This window comes from Haliotis rufescens, unplaced genomic scaffold (genome assembly GCF_023055435.1).
Source record: "Haliotis rufescens isolate VD_foot unplaced genomic scaffold, xgHalRufe1.0.p SCAF_15, whole genome shotgun sequence".
NCBI lineage: Eukaryota > Metazoa > Mollusca > Gastropoda > Lepetellida > Haliotidae > Haliotis > Haliotis rufescens.
Genome location: NW_025963835.1, coordinates 22,703,048 through 22,723,890, shown reverse-complemented (window position 1 = coordinate 22,723,890; position 20,843 = coordinate 22,703,048). Strand labels below are relative to the sequence as shown.

The 20,843-nt window shown below is 39.0% G+C and overlaps 2 protein-coding genes across 2 annotated transcripts; one reads left to right on the top strand and one right to left on the bottom strand.

Annotated features, from left to right (window-relative positions):
- The first annotated feature begins 183 nt into the window (after nucleotides 1-183).
- Nucleotides 184-20,414, top strand: LOC124135209. The gene is made up of 2 exons (XM_046500464.2): nucleotides 184-373; nucleotides 14,932-20,414. The coding sequence occupies exon 2, from the start codon at nucleotides 15,019-15,021 to the stop codon at nucleotides 16,027-16,029; it is 1,011 nt and encodes a 336-aa protein (XP_046356420.2). The 5' UTR covers nucleotides 184-373; nucleotides 14,932-15,018; the 3' UTR covers nucleotides 16,030-20,414.
- LOC124135250 (uncharacterized protein K02A2.6-like) lies at nucleotides 7,923-10,152 on the bottom strand. Its single transcript, XM_048395854.1, has 2 exons — nucleotides 9,049-10,152; nucleotides 7,923-8,033 (listed from the first exon to the last, which is right to left on the bottom strand). Exons 1-2 carry the CDS (start codon nucleotides 10,150-10,152, stop codon nucleotides 7,923-7,925), a joined length of 1,215 nt encoding a protein of 404 aa, XP_048251811.1.
- Nucleotides 20,415-20,843: the final 429 nt, after the last annotated feature.

Here is a 20,843-nt window from a genome sequence, read left to right as displayed (position 1 = left end):
TGGACCCGGGCACTTCAGCAAGCGTCTTCGTGCTTTAACCAAAATAATTTAGTTCAAAATAATACTTTTATACCTCTACACATGGGGGATGAACAAAGTGAAGTACCTTATTCTAGAGGAACAATTTGGTTCTAATTAGTGGTACACTGAATGAAATAGAATTTAGAGTTACCTCCCCTAGATTGTCATCCGTGCTCCACGATTGCAACAGCTGTCAAACCTCATTTCACACATCACGGTTAACAAGAGGCAATAGGATACTAATAGGTTTTGATCGATATATTGATATCATCATGCTTGCTCTCTCCTACGCCTAGTGTCTCTACTGGTCGCTCTTCGAAAGTACTAAAACTGCAAAAGGAGCATTACTGAGGTAAGATTTCGTACTCTGTCCAGCAACTAATTATGGTTTCAAAAGTTACAAATCATACAGGGTCTTGAAAACAGCTCATAAAAGAAGTAATGTCATCTTTAAAAGTAACATTACGTTTCAATGTGGAGAAAAGAAACTTTACTTTTCAATGTGAAGAAAAGACTGACGCAACAAATAGCCCAGTATCGAGGGTGCAGGCTAAAACGGCACCTCAGCAAAACGTCACCGATTTCTCTGGTGAAAACGTCATCGCATTTTGCGAAAACGGCTTCTATGTTTCGGGCGAAAACGGCACCTAATTTTTGTAGTAATATATATTGTTTATTTACATGGTATTTGATGTATTTACATGGTATTTCCTGTTTTCACAGACAAGGACATATGTTCATATATACAGTTCTACAGTTTTGTCGGCATGTCCATCGTCATACATCGTGTTCACAATATTGGCCCATGTACAATCGAACATTGTGATAGTAGTTGGGCTCAGGGAGAGGTCTCCATCTTTGTATCGTCGCCATATGTCAAATATCTCCTCATACGTCCTGAGTCGTCTCTCCGTAGGCTACCTAGAAACAAGTGATATTTAGTGTTATAGGGCCTATTTATGTAAGATATATATGAGATAACTATTATGCGGGTTTCTGGAAGGGTTTACTGATTGCTTTCCACGCACTGGCGCCTGATTTGTAGATGTTTTCAAGAGCTTGTTCCTTTCCCTAACGTTTTGCTGAGGTGACGTTTTCGCTATAACCCCAGTATCGATACAGTAAATCTGGAAATTTTGTGGCTAACAATAGCCTTAACTGTGTCTGGAAAGTTTTGCAAAACTCTATTGTTGAGATTGGCAAGAATCAAAGCTACTTTTGCAATTGGTCAATGGCAGTCAGTCAGTATTTTTAAAGGGGCTCTGATCTAACGCAATTCCCCAGACTGGTTGTTGCCTTTGTTATTGTTTTTACCCTGTGAGTACCCGGATGATACGCAACGCAACTGAGCATGACCAGAGACTGGGCTACCATCTGCAAGGACAGCTAAATAAACTTGGAGGCTGGAGGCAATATTTGTTTTACGCATTTTTGAATGTTGATTGGTTAACTGTGATCTATAAAGATTTCGACAAAGGGCGCATGTTAATTAATTTCTTCAGACTAAACAAACAGACAAAAAGAACGGCGGAGCTCATCTGATGTCGTCATTTGGAAATACCCCAGATGGTTATAGTTTAATAATAAAAAAAAGTATCCATGCAGTGAAAGCATTTTCGGATTTCGGATCGCGTTGAAAATACGATTACTACTCCCTTGTTGTCATCCACGTTTTCTGGTATAACCCTACACTTGTGTCTATTTGTCGTCATTCATTTGATGCTTGGTTAATGAATTTATTACAGGTACAATTAGTGGTAGCACCACTTAGATTACCCGACAAAGGTTCCCATTTGGCATTTATAGTGTCTGGGGTAATTATTCAATCTAAATCCAGGTTTGAAGTGAGGTGAAATGTGTGTTATGTAATATGCAAGAGGTGAATGATCAGTTGATTTACTTTTTTTGTAAATCAACGGATCGTACCTAGTCATCAAAGGATGAACAGAAAATACGTTGATTGATTAATCACTGTTATCTTGCACAGTGGATATGTCAAAAGTGAGTGTTTACATGTCTAGGTTTACTAAAACAAAGGGAATACCCTCATATCATGACGTGAAGTGCCGATGTAAAAACAACATACTTTGTTCAAAGGGTTAATTGTTAATACGTTGATTGATCACTCAATGGATTTTTTAGGAACCGTGGATGTTATGAAAATAGTTGTCACGTGGGCTTTCTCAGCCAACCCTTGAGACTTGACATCTATGTGAAACACCTGAAACAATCTAATTGATCAGTTGAGAAACGAACACGGGTTATAATATCCCGAAACGATATATATCTTTTAAAATATTTGATTGTTACAGAGACACGTGACATCGAATAAGTTTCTTTGTACAGCTGCAGACGAGTGGGATATTGTTCCTTTGTGTGGATATTCACGGATACATTCCTCGAACAAGGAAGCTGCCTAAAATTTATACACATAAATTTGGTAGGTTGTAATTATGGTATTTGCATTTTGTTTTCCTTCATTTGCTGTAGCATTGAACCGATTTGTTCTTGTTCCTCTGCATCTTGGTTGGGAAATTCTTCAATGCGCGATAGACGTTGTTTTCACAAGTCTTTTCCTTTGTAACATTTTCAGTCTCTTGTTGATGACATTAAACATCAAAATGTTTGGAATTCGTTATCATAATAATACAGATTGAAATGTTTTTCAGTCACTTTGTAAAATAACTGAATATTTAGGCATTTAATAAATTTGAAAATGTTACACATTTTGACAGTAAAAAATATACACACTATAAAAAAAGCAATGCTCAGGTGAAATATTTACTTTGTTTTGCAAGTCAATATAGTGTAAACGAACATCGCAAAATTACCAAGAAAGTGACTTATCAAATCTTCGTCACCATTACCGATGCTACCCACAAAGATACCTACATTTCCTTATTATCTCGAAAACTGTATTTCATTTTGTTGATCAATGTGACCATACGCCCTTATTACTACTTATAAAAGTGACTAATGTGCTTATGAATGGCGCAGCAGAGGTCGCAAACTATTCTAGATTTCTGCTATACATCCAGGTACTCACTTGGAAAAAACAATAACAAAGGCAACAACCAGTCCTGGGGAATTTTCTTTAGATCATTGCCCCTTTAAAACTAGATGCATGTGTTCAAGGAAAGTTAGAGTAGCATGTTTTTCTAACAGTAGTTTCATGAAGCAAGAGTAAGATCAACGACATTAAATACCATTACCGTATTCGACGTAATAAGCGCCCCGCTCTAATAAGCGCCCACGGCGATATTTTCCAATATATTGGCTAGTGAACGATCCCAAATAGCACCCTTCCGACTGATCAATGTACACAATTCGTGTACATTTATTCGTGTATAATACGCACTCGTGTGTTATATGCACCCTTAATTACGGGCAATGAAATTCCTGAAAAATATATCTGTCGAGTATAATACGCACAGACTTTTCTTTTGTAACATTTCAGGCTGTCAGCAGAAACCATAAAATTTACGATCTTTCGACTCTTTCACCAAAATTATATTCTAATAAGAGCCCCTATTTCTAATTTTGAGAGCGCCCTGGGTGCTTATTACGTTGAATACGGTTAACATTATAAATGTTGGTGTAGGAGTTTGCAGTGGAGGACAAGTCGAGATGTGTGGACTTGATCATTAGGCTATTTGTTGTAAACATGGTTAGCTTGCTACTTCGGGGTATCGCGGTACTTGTTATGTACCCTAAACGGAACAAGATGCACTCACTAACCTAGATGATTATTCGTGTTCTCTATATCAGGTGTCATTTTTTTTATCTTACAATGAATATTTTACTGATAAAAGTTCATTATTTACATAAGTAGCTCCGAGTAAAAGCCGGGCCTCGGGCTCAGTTTGACAAGGCAGAGAACTCCATCGTAATGCGGTACAGGGAAAGGTTGTGAATGGAGGTCCTATTTGGACAAAAACAGGACATAATTCTACTAACCACTAAGTATGATGATGCCAGACTTAAGTGATTTGTCCAGACAAGTGCAAAGACAGCACAAGTAAAATTGTAAATGTATTATCAGTAGTAGGTTTTCAATGCACATTTACCGAAAAGTAAGAGAAAGATATTTTACAAAATCAACAACAAAATATCAGAAATGATATTTTAAGATTGTTTTAAAAAATATTGGATGACAATAATTTGTATTTAAGGTTTTTAATTTTTGTATTTAAATTTAATGTATAAAAAGCACTCCTAGTATGCCCAAAATATGTATTTATCTTTTGGCTACTAGTGAAAAACGTATTTCTAAGTATGGCATTATGGCCCTTATGATCTCCTAATAGATTCTGGGCCAGAGCGGGGGGAAAATGTGTGGACCATGTTACTTTCGTTACCTTATTAGTCGCCATGAATATGCAGATGCTCTAGTTCAGGTCGATAGAGAAAGTTTCCTTGGCGAACTGCGGGTTATATCGTTGGCCATTGACAGATGGGGGTAAGGCATTATTAAAAAAAATGCCAGAAGTAAGTATCAATGCATTAATAACTCCTTACTTACAGCAGACGGAACATTCCGAGGAAATTGAAATTGTTTACGAAGTGAGCACTTCCTGGCTACTGATTTGCATTAATACACACCCGCTAAGAGGCGTGTCCCACATGAACTACCAGAAATCACATATGCCCCGATACAATGAATGCTGCAGTACCACAAGGTCCGAGTATATATAGGTTCGGAACTTTTATGACTATCATTTGTTCCTTTGGAGGTGCATATCATGTCACATTTTGCTTCCTAATACGCTGAAACTTGTTCCGGTCATTTGGGAACTTTCACACACATATGTTCTATCTTGGGAAACTTTCAATAGACTAAAGGAGGGAATTTTTTTATAGGGCTATATTAAAAAATGGGGCTTGGTTATTTTGGGGTGGGTGGGAGCAGGCCTGGAAGAAAGAAAAGATAAATGGAGTTTGAGCATATGATATATTTGTTCTCGTCGGAGCAAATACTATATGTGTGAAAATTCCTATTTGACATTTCCGTTAACATTTCAGTCGTAGTCTGGTAGTGGCAATGACTGATTTGTGCATTGGAGCATTGTCCTGATTGGAGAGCCATATTTTGTAACACGAGCGAGTTGGTTTTAACGCTACGTTTAACATTATTCCAGTTGTATTGATGCGTGTCAGCTTAATGTGGGAGGAAAGCCCGAAGTGATGCAGGTCTCGGACGTTTACCACTTCGGGGAAACCCACGAGCACGGGTATAGTGCTGACAAACCTGGAAACATAATCGGGGCGAACCAGGATTCGAACCCACAATCATAGGTTTCTGGCGTGCCCAAGTGTAGGCTTCCCATGTCTATCAGTAATTTCTTCCGGTAAATGCGTCAAAAGTGCAGCATTATATGCTCCATTAATTGTATGGCCTTTTGGAAGATAGTCCACCATAATTTGACCCTTGGCATCACGACCTGTGAAGATCCAGGGTAGAATAGGTCTTCAGCAACCAATGCTTGCCGTAAAAGGCGACTATGCTTGTTGTAAGAGGCGACTAACGGGATAGGGTAGTCAGGCTCGCTGACTTGGTTGAAGCATGTCATCGTATCCCAATTGCGTGGATTGATGCTCATGATGTCAATCCCTGGATTGTCTGGTCCAGACTCGATTATTTACAGACCCCCGTCACATAGCTGGAATATTGCTGAGTGCAGCGTTTAACAACAAACCAACCAACCAACCTTGGTATCACAGATCACGGAGGCCATTAGCTATCCTGGTAATTGGTCTGTTTGCCTTCTTTGGTGGTGGTGATGTTAAATGCTACCAGTGACTCAGGCTGGATGGGGTGAACCAAGGTTTCATCCACGGTCACAAATCATGTCAAGAACCTGTTAGGATCAGCTTCAAATGCTGTCAGCTTATTAGTGGGGTGAAAAAGAGAACAAATTCTGAATTTTTATTTTTCCGGTCTTTTTACAACAAAATTTTCAGTCTGCGGATCCGTAAAGCAAGTAAAAATGAGTGTGGCTACATGTTCTTGGTGAATGTAGTCCATGCATTGGTAGTGGACCTTAATTTCCCCCACAAAACCTTAAAGGTCTACTTTGAGTGCATGAACAACACGTGTCATTTAAAAGGGATATATGGATATTTATTTATCTCTTCAGCTAACTAATTTAGCTCTTATTTCCTGAAAAAAATGTTTAAGTCAATATCAAATATCAAGTCTTCACAGTCATACCAAACATTTCTTATTCTTACTCCAGGTGTTGTTATCAACCAATACTAAAGTCGATAACAACCATTGTTGTCCAAAATTACATGAAAAGTCTTTGCCTCAGGTAAATATATGAATTGTTTGATAGGCATTACTTAGAAGTCGATGGATGGCAAAGTAGACACAATTTATGGATAACAATAAGGATCTGTAGCGAAATGTCACCTTTACAGTAAATAAAGAAGTTGTTATCCATAAATCGTGTCTACTTAGTAAATATATGTAAATAAACTGTAAGCTCTTGTTTGCAAGCTGGGACCTTGTCAAAATCCCATGTGTAAAATTCTGTTCATGTATGCACATATGTTACACATTAACAGAGAGTATTGATCTTGGGTACGTAGTAGACTTTTTGCATTCGAGTTTAGACATGAGCCAGTTTCATTCTTTAAAGTTTGCCTGTGTTTTGTGTGAAGGGAACATGGATATTATCAAGCAACATTGAAAACCTCCTAGGAAAGGTACCATATATCAAAAAGTCATTTTCATGTAGAAATAAAATAATAAAGTCTAAAAATATGAAACAAGATAATGATAAGCATAAACATTATACATGTAAGAGCAAGTTCACCTTTTTTTTCTGTTCATTGTTTTATGGGGGGCACGGGTGGCCCAGTCGTCTAAGGCGCCGCAATTCGCTGTGCAGAGTTTCGTCCCTTGGGCACGCCAGAAACCTATGACTGTGGGTTCGAATCCCGGTTTGTCCTGATTATGTTTCTAGGTTTGTCAGCACCATACCAGTGCTCGTGGGTTTCACCGAAGTGGTAAACGTCTGAGACCTGCATCACTTCAGGCTTTCCTCCCATATTAAGCTGACACGCCGTGATATAACTGGAATACTGTTAAAAGCAGCGTTAAACCCAACTCACTCACTCACTCATTGTTTTATGACACTCTTTTCGGTTAATATACACGCAGACACACACAGGCATACATGGATACACACATAGAAAACATGGTTTAACAAGTTTCTTATACAATTTTAAACCTTTTTCATATTCATACGGAATCTCTGCTTAAAGCAGAGTCCGTTGTATGATTCCATCTGTATCATTAGCACATTTTTATGAAACACTAACAAATTGTGATGATGCCAGGTGTTCGCTATAAACAGTGAGTATATCCTGCCCCATTCATGGTATCCACCACAAACCCATGCAAAAGCAAGTCAAGTGTTCGACTGAACAAACGTGGGATCATATAGTTTGTGTCACTTTTGTCACTTATGCATCAAATTTGGAATAATTTTTCACATGTCTACCATAAAACTTTTTGTAAGCTTTTCTAAGGCATTAGATGTAGCCTACCTTGATCAAACAACTTATGAGCAAGTGTTGTATGGTGCTCTTTGAAATCTTTGAAGAAGGAGCATGCTTAATTGTTGCTCTGGGGGCCGATTCGCTGTGCAGAGTTGCGTCCCTTGGGCACGCCAGAAACCTATGATTGTGGGTTCGAATCCCAGTTCACCCCGATTATGTTTCTAGGTTTGTCAGCACCATACCCGTGCTCGTGGGTTTCACCGAAGTGGTAAACGTCTGAGACCTGCATCACTTCAGGCTTTCCTCCCACATTAAGCTGACACGCCGCGATATGACTGGAATACTGTTAAAAGCAGCGTTAAACCCAACTCACACACACACACACAATTGTTGCTCTAAAGTTGTGAGATGTAGGCAGTAAAGGCAGTAAAGGCTTCAGCTGTTGGATTATTGCTAGACGTAAAGAGAATGTTTACTATAGGAAAGTTGAAGTCATCCCCAGAGGGCTGCAACGAATACACTGTGAGGTGAATACGATTCATATCCCGAATATAGGGTAATGAATACGAATATTAATTCACAAATACAATGACAAGTCTGCAGTTGATGTATAATTATTATATTCAGAGAAACAATAACAACATAAATTATTTGACATGGTTTGTTAATTATTAATATATTATACTTTATTTACTTCACTTATCATGCTTATCCAGGTACTAGTATCTGCTCAAATGCAACAATGACCAGTGACCACATTACTGTCAAATTAAATATTGTAAGAGTGTTGTCATTGAAAGAAATCTATGCATATAATATGTTCTTATGGATATATTTAGGTACAGGGTATGTTAATACACACGATTGCATATTCATAAATATTTGATTCTAGTGGCCACAAATAACGAATTCAATTCATGAATGGTTACAGTTCGATTCACCGAATACACGAGAGAATCGTAACAGCCCTAATCCCAAGTGGACCTATAGTTTCCAACCTTGTTGGACCAATGATAAAGACACAGTTCAGTTGTCTTGATTTGCAGAGGCTTTATTACGCCTGACGATACACCGGGACTCGATCACAAAACACATGCGGGCTGCCATCTTTTTGGGATCCCTGACCATGCTACTTCCAGCCTGACATTCGCAATACCTCGTATTTCCAACAATCGGAATAACTCGGAAATGAACATACTAACATCTCCCCTCCTTTGGAAGAAACAAAAAAAAGGAAGAAAAAAAATAGAAAGAGAGCATGTCTCCTTTAACTCAAATGATATTAAACGATTGTAACCATTAAAAGTTCTCAACAGCTGCAATGATCAGATAGTTAAATGTATCTGCTTAGTTCTGTACAGGCACTGTCTGTATATGCAACCACATCTTATAGTCTTGCCTCAAAGTTCATGACAGTAATTCATGCATGTCCATGTTGATAATTATTACATCAATTCACTGAAGCATTATATAGTCATTGTATCTTAAAGGCAATCTTTTTTCCCTTAGTGGATGCTTTACTGAGCAAGTCTCTTCAGATATCTTGGTAATATCTGTAACACTTTCTGTAGGTTGAAAACCTGGCTGTGTAGTCTTTGATTGTTCTACATTCTGTGTAATGTTAGGGCTGGCTTGGGCTGTTACACTTCGATCTGTCACAGGTTTCATGGGTGAACTTGGTACAGTTGTTTGGACTTCAGCATTCTTCAAGATCAATTGATTATGCGCCCTCTGTGATGAGTTGTAGTTGTTTGATGGTGGTGGCGCAGCTGCTGGCTTGATTTGCACACGGTTTCTTCTCAGTGTGCTACCAGGGGTTTTTATTTTGTAAGACCTTGTATTGTCCTTGTGGATGACTTGCCCATATGCCCAAGGTTTTCCTCTCTGGTTTGGTGGAGGTTTAGCATACACATAACTGCCAGTTTCTATTGGTTCATGCTCTGTACCAGACAATCTATCGTACTGAGTCTTGCTAGAGATTCTTTTGCCCCTGATCTCTCTATAAACTATTTCGGGATCCACTACCTGGGGCTGCAGAAGTTGATTTGGTGTCGGCAGCAAAGTCCTTGTGCGACGATTCATCATGCGTTGTGCAGGTGAATAGGTATGTCCCTTTTGGGGAGAATTTCTGTAGTTCAAGAATGCCAGTTCTTTGTCATCAGATTTCTTCATCATAGCTTTTGCCACTTTGACAGCTGACTCAGCCTTTCCGTTTCCTTGTGGATGATATGGTGAAGACGTTGTGTGCTTGAAGTGATACTGCTGAGCAAAGTCTTCATATTCTTTGCTGATGAACTGAGGTCCATTGTCTGTATGACACACACTCGGAATCCCATAGCGAGAGAAATGAGCCTTTGTTTTGGCTATCACTGTAGCGGAGAGAGTGTCTTCCAATTCGTCAACCTCAATCCAGTCAGAGAAGTGACAAACTGTGACAAGGTAAGTCTTTTTCTCAAAGGCAAATAAATCTTGACTTATAATTTGCCAGGACATGGTGGGTATTGGCAAAGACTTCATTGGTTCTCTGGGTGCTTCATTTCCATACTGTGCACATGTTCCACACGCACTGCACATATCATGAATAGAGTTCCTCATCCCAGGCCAAAAGAGGACCTCTCGAGCCATTCGTATGTTTGATTCAGCTCCAAAGTGATTCAAGTGTATCTTTTCCAGCATCTCTCTGTACATGCTATTTGGGATCATCACAAGTGAACCTTTGTATATGATCCCATTGCTGATGCTAAGTCTCTATAGCCCCAGTAGGAGGCCAAAGCTGGATCCTGTAGGTTTCTGTCATCTGGCCGTCCATGACCTATAAGTGTGTACAACTGAGACATCAATGGATCTTTCGCAGTTTCCTCTCGGAGTCTGGTCTCAGTTTCTTCATGGAGATGTGGATTGTGCTCATCATATTCGTGTTCTAGTTCCAGACGGAATACTTCATACCCTCTCACCTTGGCATTGATTGGAGTTGGTAGTGCTGCTCGTGACAGTGCGTCTGCAAGATGAAGTGATGTCCCTTTTCTGTACTTGACAGTGAAGTGATAGCGTTGTAGTTTTAACAACATTCTTTGTAGCCTTGCAGGGGCCTTGTTCAGTGGCTTCTTCATGATTGTTTCCAGTGGCTGATGATCAGTATGTACTTCAATGTCTGCCTTTCCGTACAGCCACTGGTCAAACTTGGCAAATGCATTGCATATCGCAAGACACTGCTTCTCAATTTGGGAATATCTCTGTTCTGTTGCATTCATGCTGCTGGATGTGAATGCCGCTGGGTGAAGTTTTCCATTAGCATCAGGCTGAAGTAAGGCACCCCCAAGACCTTCCTCACTAGCATCCACTTGCAATACCACATTCTTTTGCAGGTCATAATAACTTAGCACAGGTGCTGTTGATATAAGTTGTTTGGCCTGATTGAATGCAGTTTCCTGTGTTGACACCCAAGAGAATGGTACGCCTTCCTGTGTGAGCATTGTGAGAGGGCGAATTGTTGCACTCAAATTTTCACAGAAGGGTGATAAGTAGTTGACCATCCCTATGAATCTCAGGAGCCCAGCCTTGTTGCGTGGAGGAGTCATTTCTTTGATCGCAGCAACCTTGTCTGGGTCCACTTTCATTCCTTTGTCAGTAATTATGTTGCCGACAAATTTCAGTTCCTTCATTTTGAACTTCAGTTTAGAAGGTTGCATCACCATAAGGATGCAATATGAACGGGGATCTTTGAATAGTTGCCTCTGGAAACATATCTCTAACAGTTTGATCTGAAATGGTATTACACGTGGCTGCAGAATCTATCTGGTACTTTACTGGTGTAAACTTGTTTCCTGATGTTGATGATGAGAGGTAGACAAAGTTTTTCTTGCCCATTTTGTTTGTGGTTACATTATATGCCTGCTGAGTTTCTAGTGAGTATATCTGGTACTCATCCCCCTGTTCATAGTCATCAGTGTAGTGGCATTGTGCATCTAATTGATGAGTTGACTGGTGACTTTTGCTTGTACCTCGACTTTCCTTGTCCTGGTTTTCACGCTGGTTTGTGTCCCTTACGTACCCTGTATTTCTCCTACCACGACCCTGGTTCCCTCTACTTTGTTGTTGCCCTCGTCTTGGATAAGAAGTGGGGTTGACAGGATTTTGCAAACATACCCTGACAAAATGGTCATTTATACCACATCTCACACAGTCTTTTCCTTTTGCTGGGCACACCTTCCATGAATGAGGGCCTCGTCTATCTCCACACCAATGGCTTGTGCCTGGCTCTCTCTTCAGCTTCATTTCTTTGTGACGAGTCCAGTGTACCGGTTCATCAATATTCTTTGATGATTCATTAATAAGTTTATTAGCCTTCTGTGCAGATTCAAGGGCTTTGGCTTCACTGACAACATCTGACAATAACTTCTTACTATTGTCTGATTTCAAGTGTGTCTTTAAAAGTTCAGTTCTAATGTTGCTGTCATGCAGACCAAATACAAATTTGTCACGGCACATTTCATCTCCCACTGCTGCATAGGCACACAAGCTACCTGATTGTCTGACCTTGACCTCCCATTCTTGTACTGTTTCGTGTGGTAGCTGATTAGTATTCCAAAATCTGAATCTATCTGTCATCAGTGAACTACCGACGGCTCCTGTGTAGAAGATACGTAACTTTTCCATCCATACCCATGGTTTATTCCTATCTTCTTCTACTATTTGAGGTTCTATAGTGTATCTCACGACCTGTAGTGCTTCATCTGGCATCGCCGACCTTAGCGACAATATTTCCAATTTTGGCTTCTTGTAGTAGTCTATTTGTTCAGTATTTGGGTTTTTAATCTAGATTTCTGTAATCCGCCTGAATACAATAGTCATTGAACTGAACTTCAAAATTCTTGAAGTTTTCAGCCACGTTCCCCGAAAGCTTGAGCTCAGGTCGCTTCGAAAGTCCCACCATTGCATGTGCTCTTAGTTGATTCGAGTTTGAATAAATCTGGCCTACCTCCGCTTCTATAGATTGCGTGATCCCACTTCTGACACCAAGTTTCCAACCTCGTTGGACCAATGATAAAGACACAGTTCAGTTGTCTTGATTTGCAGAGGCTTTATTACGCCTGACGATACACCGGGACTTGATCACAAAACACATGCGGGCTGCCATCTTTTTGGGATCCCCGACCATGCTACTTCCAGCCTGACATTCGCAATACCTCATATTTCCAACAATCGGAATAACTCGGAAATGAACATACTAACGCTATGGCCCATGTCTATCAAAATTCTGATCCGTCTATGATGTGAAAAAGTAAGCTAGACTGATTGCCAATGATAAATGAATGAAGTTTGCTTACTCATTTTAAAATTGTTCAGACTTCGTTCATCTTGTCAATTTGACAACATGGACAACATCAATTCATTTATCCAGCTTGAAATACAGCAAGAAATATGTTTGAGAATGGTCTTTAATTTTTGCTCCTAATGGCTTTGAACTGCATCATTTGCAGTCTAGATGTTATAATTTTCAGTGGGTACATGCCTCTGTAGTACGCTAGAGGGCCGAAGTGCATGCATTTTGCACATTGGGGGATCTATCTTCCAAGGTTCTGGGGCTACCGTAATATAATTCTTTATACTCCAATAAGTGAAATTTGTTGGTGTCATGCACTTCATTCCTTGTCTTGTGGATAGTTTTTGTCACTGAATCTTTATACATAGATCTGTATCTAAAATCACAGAAGAGGCAGAGTTCCTGTTCTCTTTTATGATTACTGGATTCAACGTAATAAGTGCCCAGGGTGCTCTCAAAATTAGAAATGGGGGGCTCTTATTAGAATATCATTTTGGTAACAAAAACAGTTGAAAGATTGTAAATCTTGTGGTTTATGCTGCCAGCCTGAAATGTTTACATACAACAGATATATTTTTCCAGAATTTTCTTGCCCATAATTAAGGGTCCATCTAACACACAAGTGCGTATTATACGCGAATAAATAAGTCCTGTGTACATTGATCAATCCGAAGAGGTGCTTATTGAGATGGTGTACTAACCAATATATTAGCAAATATCGCCGTGGGCGCTTATTAGAGCGGGGCGCTTATTACGGTAGTTCAGGTGGGTAAATAAGTGAAAATGAATTAGCTTTTTCATGATTATTAATTGATATTAAATCATGAAAATACCAGAAGTAAGTTAAAGTCCTGGCAAAATTTCCATTTTTTTATATTCTGCCAAAGAAGAATCAGATCAGCAAGAAGGGGAGCACAATTGGTGCACGTGGGGATGCCTACTTTTTGTTTAAATGTCACATCCTAAAATTTCACTTAGATGTTAGCTGTTAGGAAGTCCAGCATTTCACATAGTTTCTCAGTAAACTTCAAATGACATTAACTTTCATTTTTGACGATTGTTCCAAAACATTTGGGACCCGTGAAGATCCGGGGTAGAATAGGTCTTCAGCAACCCATGCTTGCCGTAAAAGGCGAGTATGCTTGTCATAAGAGTTGACTAATGGGATTGGATGGTCAGACTCCCTGACTTGGTTGATGCATGCATGTCATTGTATGCTAATTATGTGGATCGATGCTGATGATGTCAGTCACTGGATTGTCTGGTCCAGACTCGATTATTTACAGATCGCTGTCATATAGCTGGAATATTGCTTTGTGCGGCATTAAACAACAAACGAACAAACAAACCAAACATTTGGAGATAGGGATGTAACTATCCACCACTATTAGTGAAATATATGATTAAAGCAATGTTTCATAATTTCCATAGAAGATCATGTTCAATATTCTGATCAACCTTCAGACACTGACATCATGGTAACAATATTGTTTTCTTTCTTTTGCTCTTTTATTTCCTATTTCTCTGACTAAAGCCTACTCTGAAATGTTTTTAATTACCGTAATCGATGTTATAAGCACCCCGCTCTACTAAGCGGCGATATTTGCTAATTTATTGGCTAGTGAACAATCCCAATTAGCACCCCTTCTGATTGATCAATGTACACAAGACTTATTTGTTAGTGTATAATACGTGTGTTATATGCATCCTTAATTATTGGAAATTAAATTCTGGAAAAATATATCTGTCGTATATAAACATTTCAGGCTGTCAGCTAGACCACGAAATTTACTATCTTTCAACTCTGTTGTTTTTCACCAAAATAATATTCTAATAAAAGCCCCCTATTTCTAATTTTGAGAGTGCCCTGAGCGCTTATTATGTCGAATACAATATTCAATAATTTCATAAATTTTTGGTTAAATTATGGCAACCAGGCATGACAACCAATATATGTTATCAGTCTCGGACACATTTTACCACTCGTTCAAAAGGATTTATCGAATGGTATCTGCCTGGAATTTGTCATAAAGGTGAGCTTCTGTACCTATAATTATATTCAAATTCTCCTCTTTTGGCAGGCCAAAGATCTGAACAAAGGAAGACACTTATCAACTAGTAGAGGGTATCAGCATGCATCATAGTCTCTCGACACCATCATCAACGGCATGGCCTTCACCTACCGCAGGCGTTACATCTTGCTCATGCTCATCTTCTGTTTCATCACCTTCATCTACAGCCACTTCTTCCTCCCCTCCAGCAAGCACAAGAAGTTGATGCACAAGAATGACTTCCAACCAATAATGTCAGATGATGTAAGTTATCATGGAGAATCAAAACAATCGGAAAGAATTCTTCAGATTGCTCAGAAAATAACTGATGGCCCGGTTCTGATTACTATCATCAATGATGCATACCTTCCTTTCACACACAGCTGGTTGTGCAATACTAAATATATGGGCATACACAAACAGGTGCTCATCATTGTAACTGATAAACTGAGTCGTGACACTCTGACTCGATTGTGGCCGGACATCCATGTTTTCCTGCTACCAGGAGGTGAGGGGTTTAGTGGAGACCAGGTGTACAGTCATGTTGGGTATGTGAGAATCATGATCCGGAGGACTACGATCATTTTGGAACTACTCAAACACCAAGTGGAGCTCCTTCTGTTTGAGGTGGACTGTTTGTGGCTCACAGACCCGATCCCTGAATGTCAGAGGGAAATTAGGGGCTATGACCTTCTTGCTACGAAGGTCAGTGACAGGCCAGGGATTCTGGGAGGGGGCTTCCTCTATATGATCCCCAACAGCAAGGTGGTCAATCTGTGGGGGATGCTGACTCAAAAGCTGATGAAGCTTGAGCAAAGGATTCTAAAGATGGATGGTTCAATGTCCTTATCAGAAGGTGATAATGATCAAATGTACCTGTCCCACTTGATTGGTAGGAAATATGGGTCTGTTGAAGTAACTGCTGTGTCTTTAGATAAATTTGCTGATGGTCGGTGGTACAAGATGGATGAAGAGAAAAAGAAGACACTCAGACCCCTCATCATCAACAATAACTGGGTCACCGGCAACAAGGCCAAGATGAGGCGAGCTCGCAAGTTTCACCACTGGTTTTGGAAGGAAAATGACGAGATGTGTGATTTCAAATTGGTGAACAGTACAGTGTACTAGTGTCACTATGTACTGATGTCAAAGTGTACTGATGTCAAAGTGTACTGATGTCAAAGTGTACTATGTCAAAGTGTACTGTGTGAAAGTGTACTGTGTCAAAGTGTACTGATGTCAAAGTGTACTGATGTCAAAGTGTACTGTGTCAAAGTGTACTGTGTCAAAGTGTACTGATGTCAAAGTGTACTGATGTCAAAGTGTGCTATGTCAAAGTGTACTGTGTCAAAGTGTACTGATGTCAAAGTGTACTGATGTCAAAGTGTACTATGTCAAAGTGTACTGTGTCAAAGTGTACTGCTGTCAAAGTGTACTGATGTCAAAGTGTACTGTGTCAAAGTGTACTGATGTCAAAGTGTACTGATGTCAAAGTGTGCTATGTCAAAGTGTACTGTGTCAAAGTGTACTGATGTCAAAGTGTGCTATGTCAAAGTGTACTGATGTCAAAGTGTACTGATGTCAAAGTGTACTGATGTCAAAGTGTACTGATGTCAAAGTGTGCTATGTCAAAGTGTACTGATGTCAAAGTGTACTGATGTCAAAGTGTACAGATGTCAAAGTGTACTGATGTCAAAGTGTACTGATGTCAAAGTGTACTGATGTCAAAGTGTACTGATGTCAAAGTGTGCTGATGTCAAAGTGTACTATGTCAAGGTATACTGATGTCAAAGTGTACTGATGTCAAAGTGTACTGATGTCAAAGTGTACTGATGTCAAAGTGTGCTATGTCAAAGTGTGCTATGTCAAAGTATACTGATGTCAAAGTGTACTGATGTCAAAGTGTACTGATGTCAAAGTATACTGATGTCAAAGTGTACTGATGTCAAAGTGTACAGATGTCAAAGTATACTGATGTCAAAGTGTACTGATGTCAAAGTGTACAGATGTCAAAGTGTACTGATGTCAAAGTGTACTGATGTCAAAGTGTACTGATGTCAAAGTGTACTGATGTCAAAGTGTGCTGATGTCAAAGTGTGCTATGTCAAAGTGTGCTATGTCAAAGTATACTGATGTCAAAGTGTACTGATGTCAAAGTGTACTGATGTCAAAGTATACTGATGTCAAAGTATACTGATGTCAAAGTGTACTGATGTCAAAGTGTACAGATGTCAAAGTATGCTGATGTCAAAGTGTACTGATGTCAAAGTGTACAGATGTCAAAGTATACTGATGTCACAGTGTACTGATGTCAAAGTGTACTATGTCAAAGTGTACTGATGTCAAAGTGTACTATGTCAAAGTATACTGATGTCAAAGTATACTGATGTCAAAGTGTACTGATGTCAAAGTGTACTGATGTCAAAGTGTGCTATGTCAAAGTGTACTGATGTCAAAGTGTACTGATGTCAAAGTGTACTGATGTCAAATTATACTGATGTCAAAGTGTACAATGTCGAAGTGTACTGATGTCGAAGTGTACTGATGTCAAAGTGTACTGATGTCAAAGTGTACTGATGTCAAAGTGTACTGATGTCAAAGTGTACTATGTCAAAGTGTACTGATGTCAAAATACTGATGTCAAAGTGTACTATGTCAAAGCATACTGATGTCAAAGTGTACTGATGTCAAAGTGTACTATGTCAAAGCATACTGATGTCAAAGTGTACTGATGTCAAAGTATACTGATGTCACAGTGTACTATGTCAAAGTGTACTGATGTCAAAGTGTACTATGTCAAAGTGTACTATGTCAAAGTGTACTGATGTCAAAGTGTACTATGTCAAAGTGTACTATGTCAAAGTGTACTGATGTCAAAGTGTACTGATGTCAAAGTGTACTATGTCAAAGTGTACTATGTCAAAGTGTACTGATGTCAAAGTGTACTGATGTCAAAGTGTACTATGTCAAAGTGTACTATGTCAAAGTGTACTGATGTCAAAGTGTACTGATGTCAAGGTGTACTGATGGTAAAGTATACTGATGTCAAAGTATACTGATGTCAAAGTGAACTGATGTCAAAGTGTACTGATGTCAAAGTGTACTATGTCAAAGTGTACTGATGTCAAAGTGTACTGATGTCAAAGTGTACTATGTCAAAGTGTACTGATGTCAAAGTGTACTATGTCAAAGTGTACTGATGTCAAAGTATACTGATGTCACAGTGTACTGATGTGAAAGTGTACTATGTCAAAGTGTACTGATGTCAAAGTGTACTATGTCAAAGTGTACTATGTCAAAGTGTACTGATGTCAAAGTGTACTATGTCAAAGTATACTGATGTCAAGGTGTACTGATGTCAAGGTGTACTGATGTCAAAGTATACTGATGTCAAAGTATACTGATGTCAAAGTGAACTGATGTCAAAGTGTACTGATGTCAAAGTGTACTGATGTCAAAGTGTACTATGTCAAAGTGTACTGATGTCAAAGTGTACTGATGTCAAAGTGTACTATGTCAAAGTGTACTATGTCAGAGTGTACTGATGTCAAAGTGTACTGATGTCAAAGTGTACTGATGTCAAAGTGTACTGATGTCAAAGTGTACTTTGTCAAAGTGTACTGATGTCAAAGTGTACTATGTCAAAGTGTACTATGTCAAAGTGTACTGTGTTAAAGTGTACTGATGTCCAAGTATACTATGTTAAAGTGTACTGATGTCCAAATATACTGTGTTAAAGTGTACTGATGTCCAAGTATACTATGTTAAAGTGTACTGATTTCCAAGCATACTATGTTAAAGTGTACTGATCTCCAAGTATACTATGTTAAAGTGTACTGATGTCCAAGTATTCTATGTTAAAGTGTACTGATGTCAAGGTATACACTGTCGAAGTGTACTGATGTCAAAGTGTAATGATGTCAAAGTTTACTATGTTATAGTGTACTGACATAAAAGTGTAAAAGTACTGATGTCAAAGTATACTATGTCAAAATGCACCATGGACCTGTGAAGATCCGTGGTAGATTAGTTCTTCAGCAACCCATGCTTGCCATAGAAGGCGACTATGCTTGTCGTAAAAGGCGACTAATGGGGTCGGGTGGTCAGGCTCGCTGACTTGGTTAATGCATGTCATTGTGTCCCAATTGTGTGGATCGTTGCTCATGATGTCATATAGCTGGAATATTGCTGAGTGCGGCGTTAAACAACAAACAAACAAAGTGTACTATGTGAAAGTGTACTGATGTAAAAGTGTACTATGTGAAAGGGTACTATGTGAAAGTGTACTATGTCAAAGGGTACTATGTCAAAGTGTACTATGTCAGAGAGTGCTATGTCAAAGTGTACTTTGTCAAAGTTTACTATGTCAGAGAGTACTATGTCAAAGTGTACTGATGTCAAAGTGTACGGATGAAAGAATTGAATCCAAAGTTACAATTACAGTTATGATGTTAAAATACAATTGAAAGTAAGAAAATGAGTAGTTTTATGAAATCCGAATTTTTAATTAGAATATTTCCTAGTTGTGTGAAAGGGCAATGCTTTTGGAATCCTAGCTAAATCTCTTAAACATGCAAACAAGTAAAGGTTATCATAAAATGCACTGAATAATTAATAAACAGCCAAAATAACGTGTACTTTGTTTCTAATTACTGAGTCACATTGCCAAAATAGATACGTTATTGATGGCATCACTCATTTACTAACTCATTCATGTGTTTAATTCCATGTGTTATTTTTGTCCATTGGAGAATTGGTTGCTACATGTATTTGCAAAAATCGAGCATAATCATTGATGATAGGGTTGTGATGTTTTTCTGAAACTTGTATGAAAATCTTGCAATGATGAAAGAAGATTTTCTAATTTGTCATAATATCAAGTGATTCTCTATTTTTGTTTTAACTCTGAAGGACTGAAATTCCAAGTGAACTGTCTGTCGTCTTCATGTGCACCCCTCTGTTTACTTTTGACTTTATGTCTCACAGACTTATTGACCAAATGTGGTGATACTTTCCATGTAAGCCTGTTACTGTACAGTGTACTTTGAAAATGCTAAAGTTTTAAGAATACGACGTAGAGGTCATATTGTCCTTCCACGACAATCAGGCCACCTTACACAGGAACACTTTCTGTATTTGATGGCAAGAGGTTCCACAATATATATAATTCCTACAAATACAAAACCTTTATTACATCAGTGCCAGAAATCCTGTACTTCTGCTGTCATCACGCTGTAGAATCTTTAGATTTTCAACACAAGTCCTCTTCACTGTCAGCTATCCCTATTTAGTTGTGATACTAATAGTATCTCTTTTCTTAAACTTCCATGCAGCAAACCAGAGGCAGAACATTAGGGTGGTGGGCTAGATTATCCCATAATGTAATAGAGGTTGTATTCTTAACATTATCAACAATGATAACAATTATTTGATATTATAGTGAGTGAGTGAGTTGGGTTTAACGCCGGTTTTAACGGTATTCCAGTTATTTCACGGCGTGTCAGCTTAATGTTGGAGGAAAGCCCGAGGTGATGCAGGTCTGGGACGTTTACCACTTCGGTGAAACCCACGAGCAAGGGTATGGTGCTGACAAACCTAGAAACAAAATCAGGGCGAACCAGGATTCGAACCCACAATCATAGGTTTCTGGCGTGCCCAAGGGATGCAACTCTGCACAGCGAATCGTGGTGCCTTGGATGACTGGGCCACCTGTGCCCCCTGATATTATAGCTTTCAACTCGCTTTTGGTGAACCTGGTGGGCAATAATGTCTTGGCGATGTGTTTGTGGGGTTAATTCCAAATTGAAAATGTCAGCCTAAATTATTTGTCTTATACATGGTGAGAATCTGTAGGGACTGTTGTGATGTTGGTGATGGTTGGATGTCATATCAGCCCACTGGAATCAAATTGTTTCTGATTCTGTTGTTTGCAGGGCAATGAA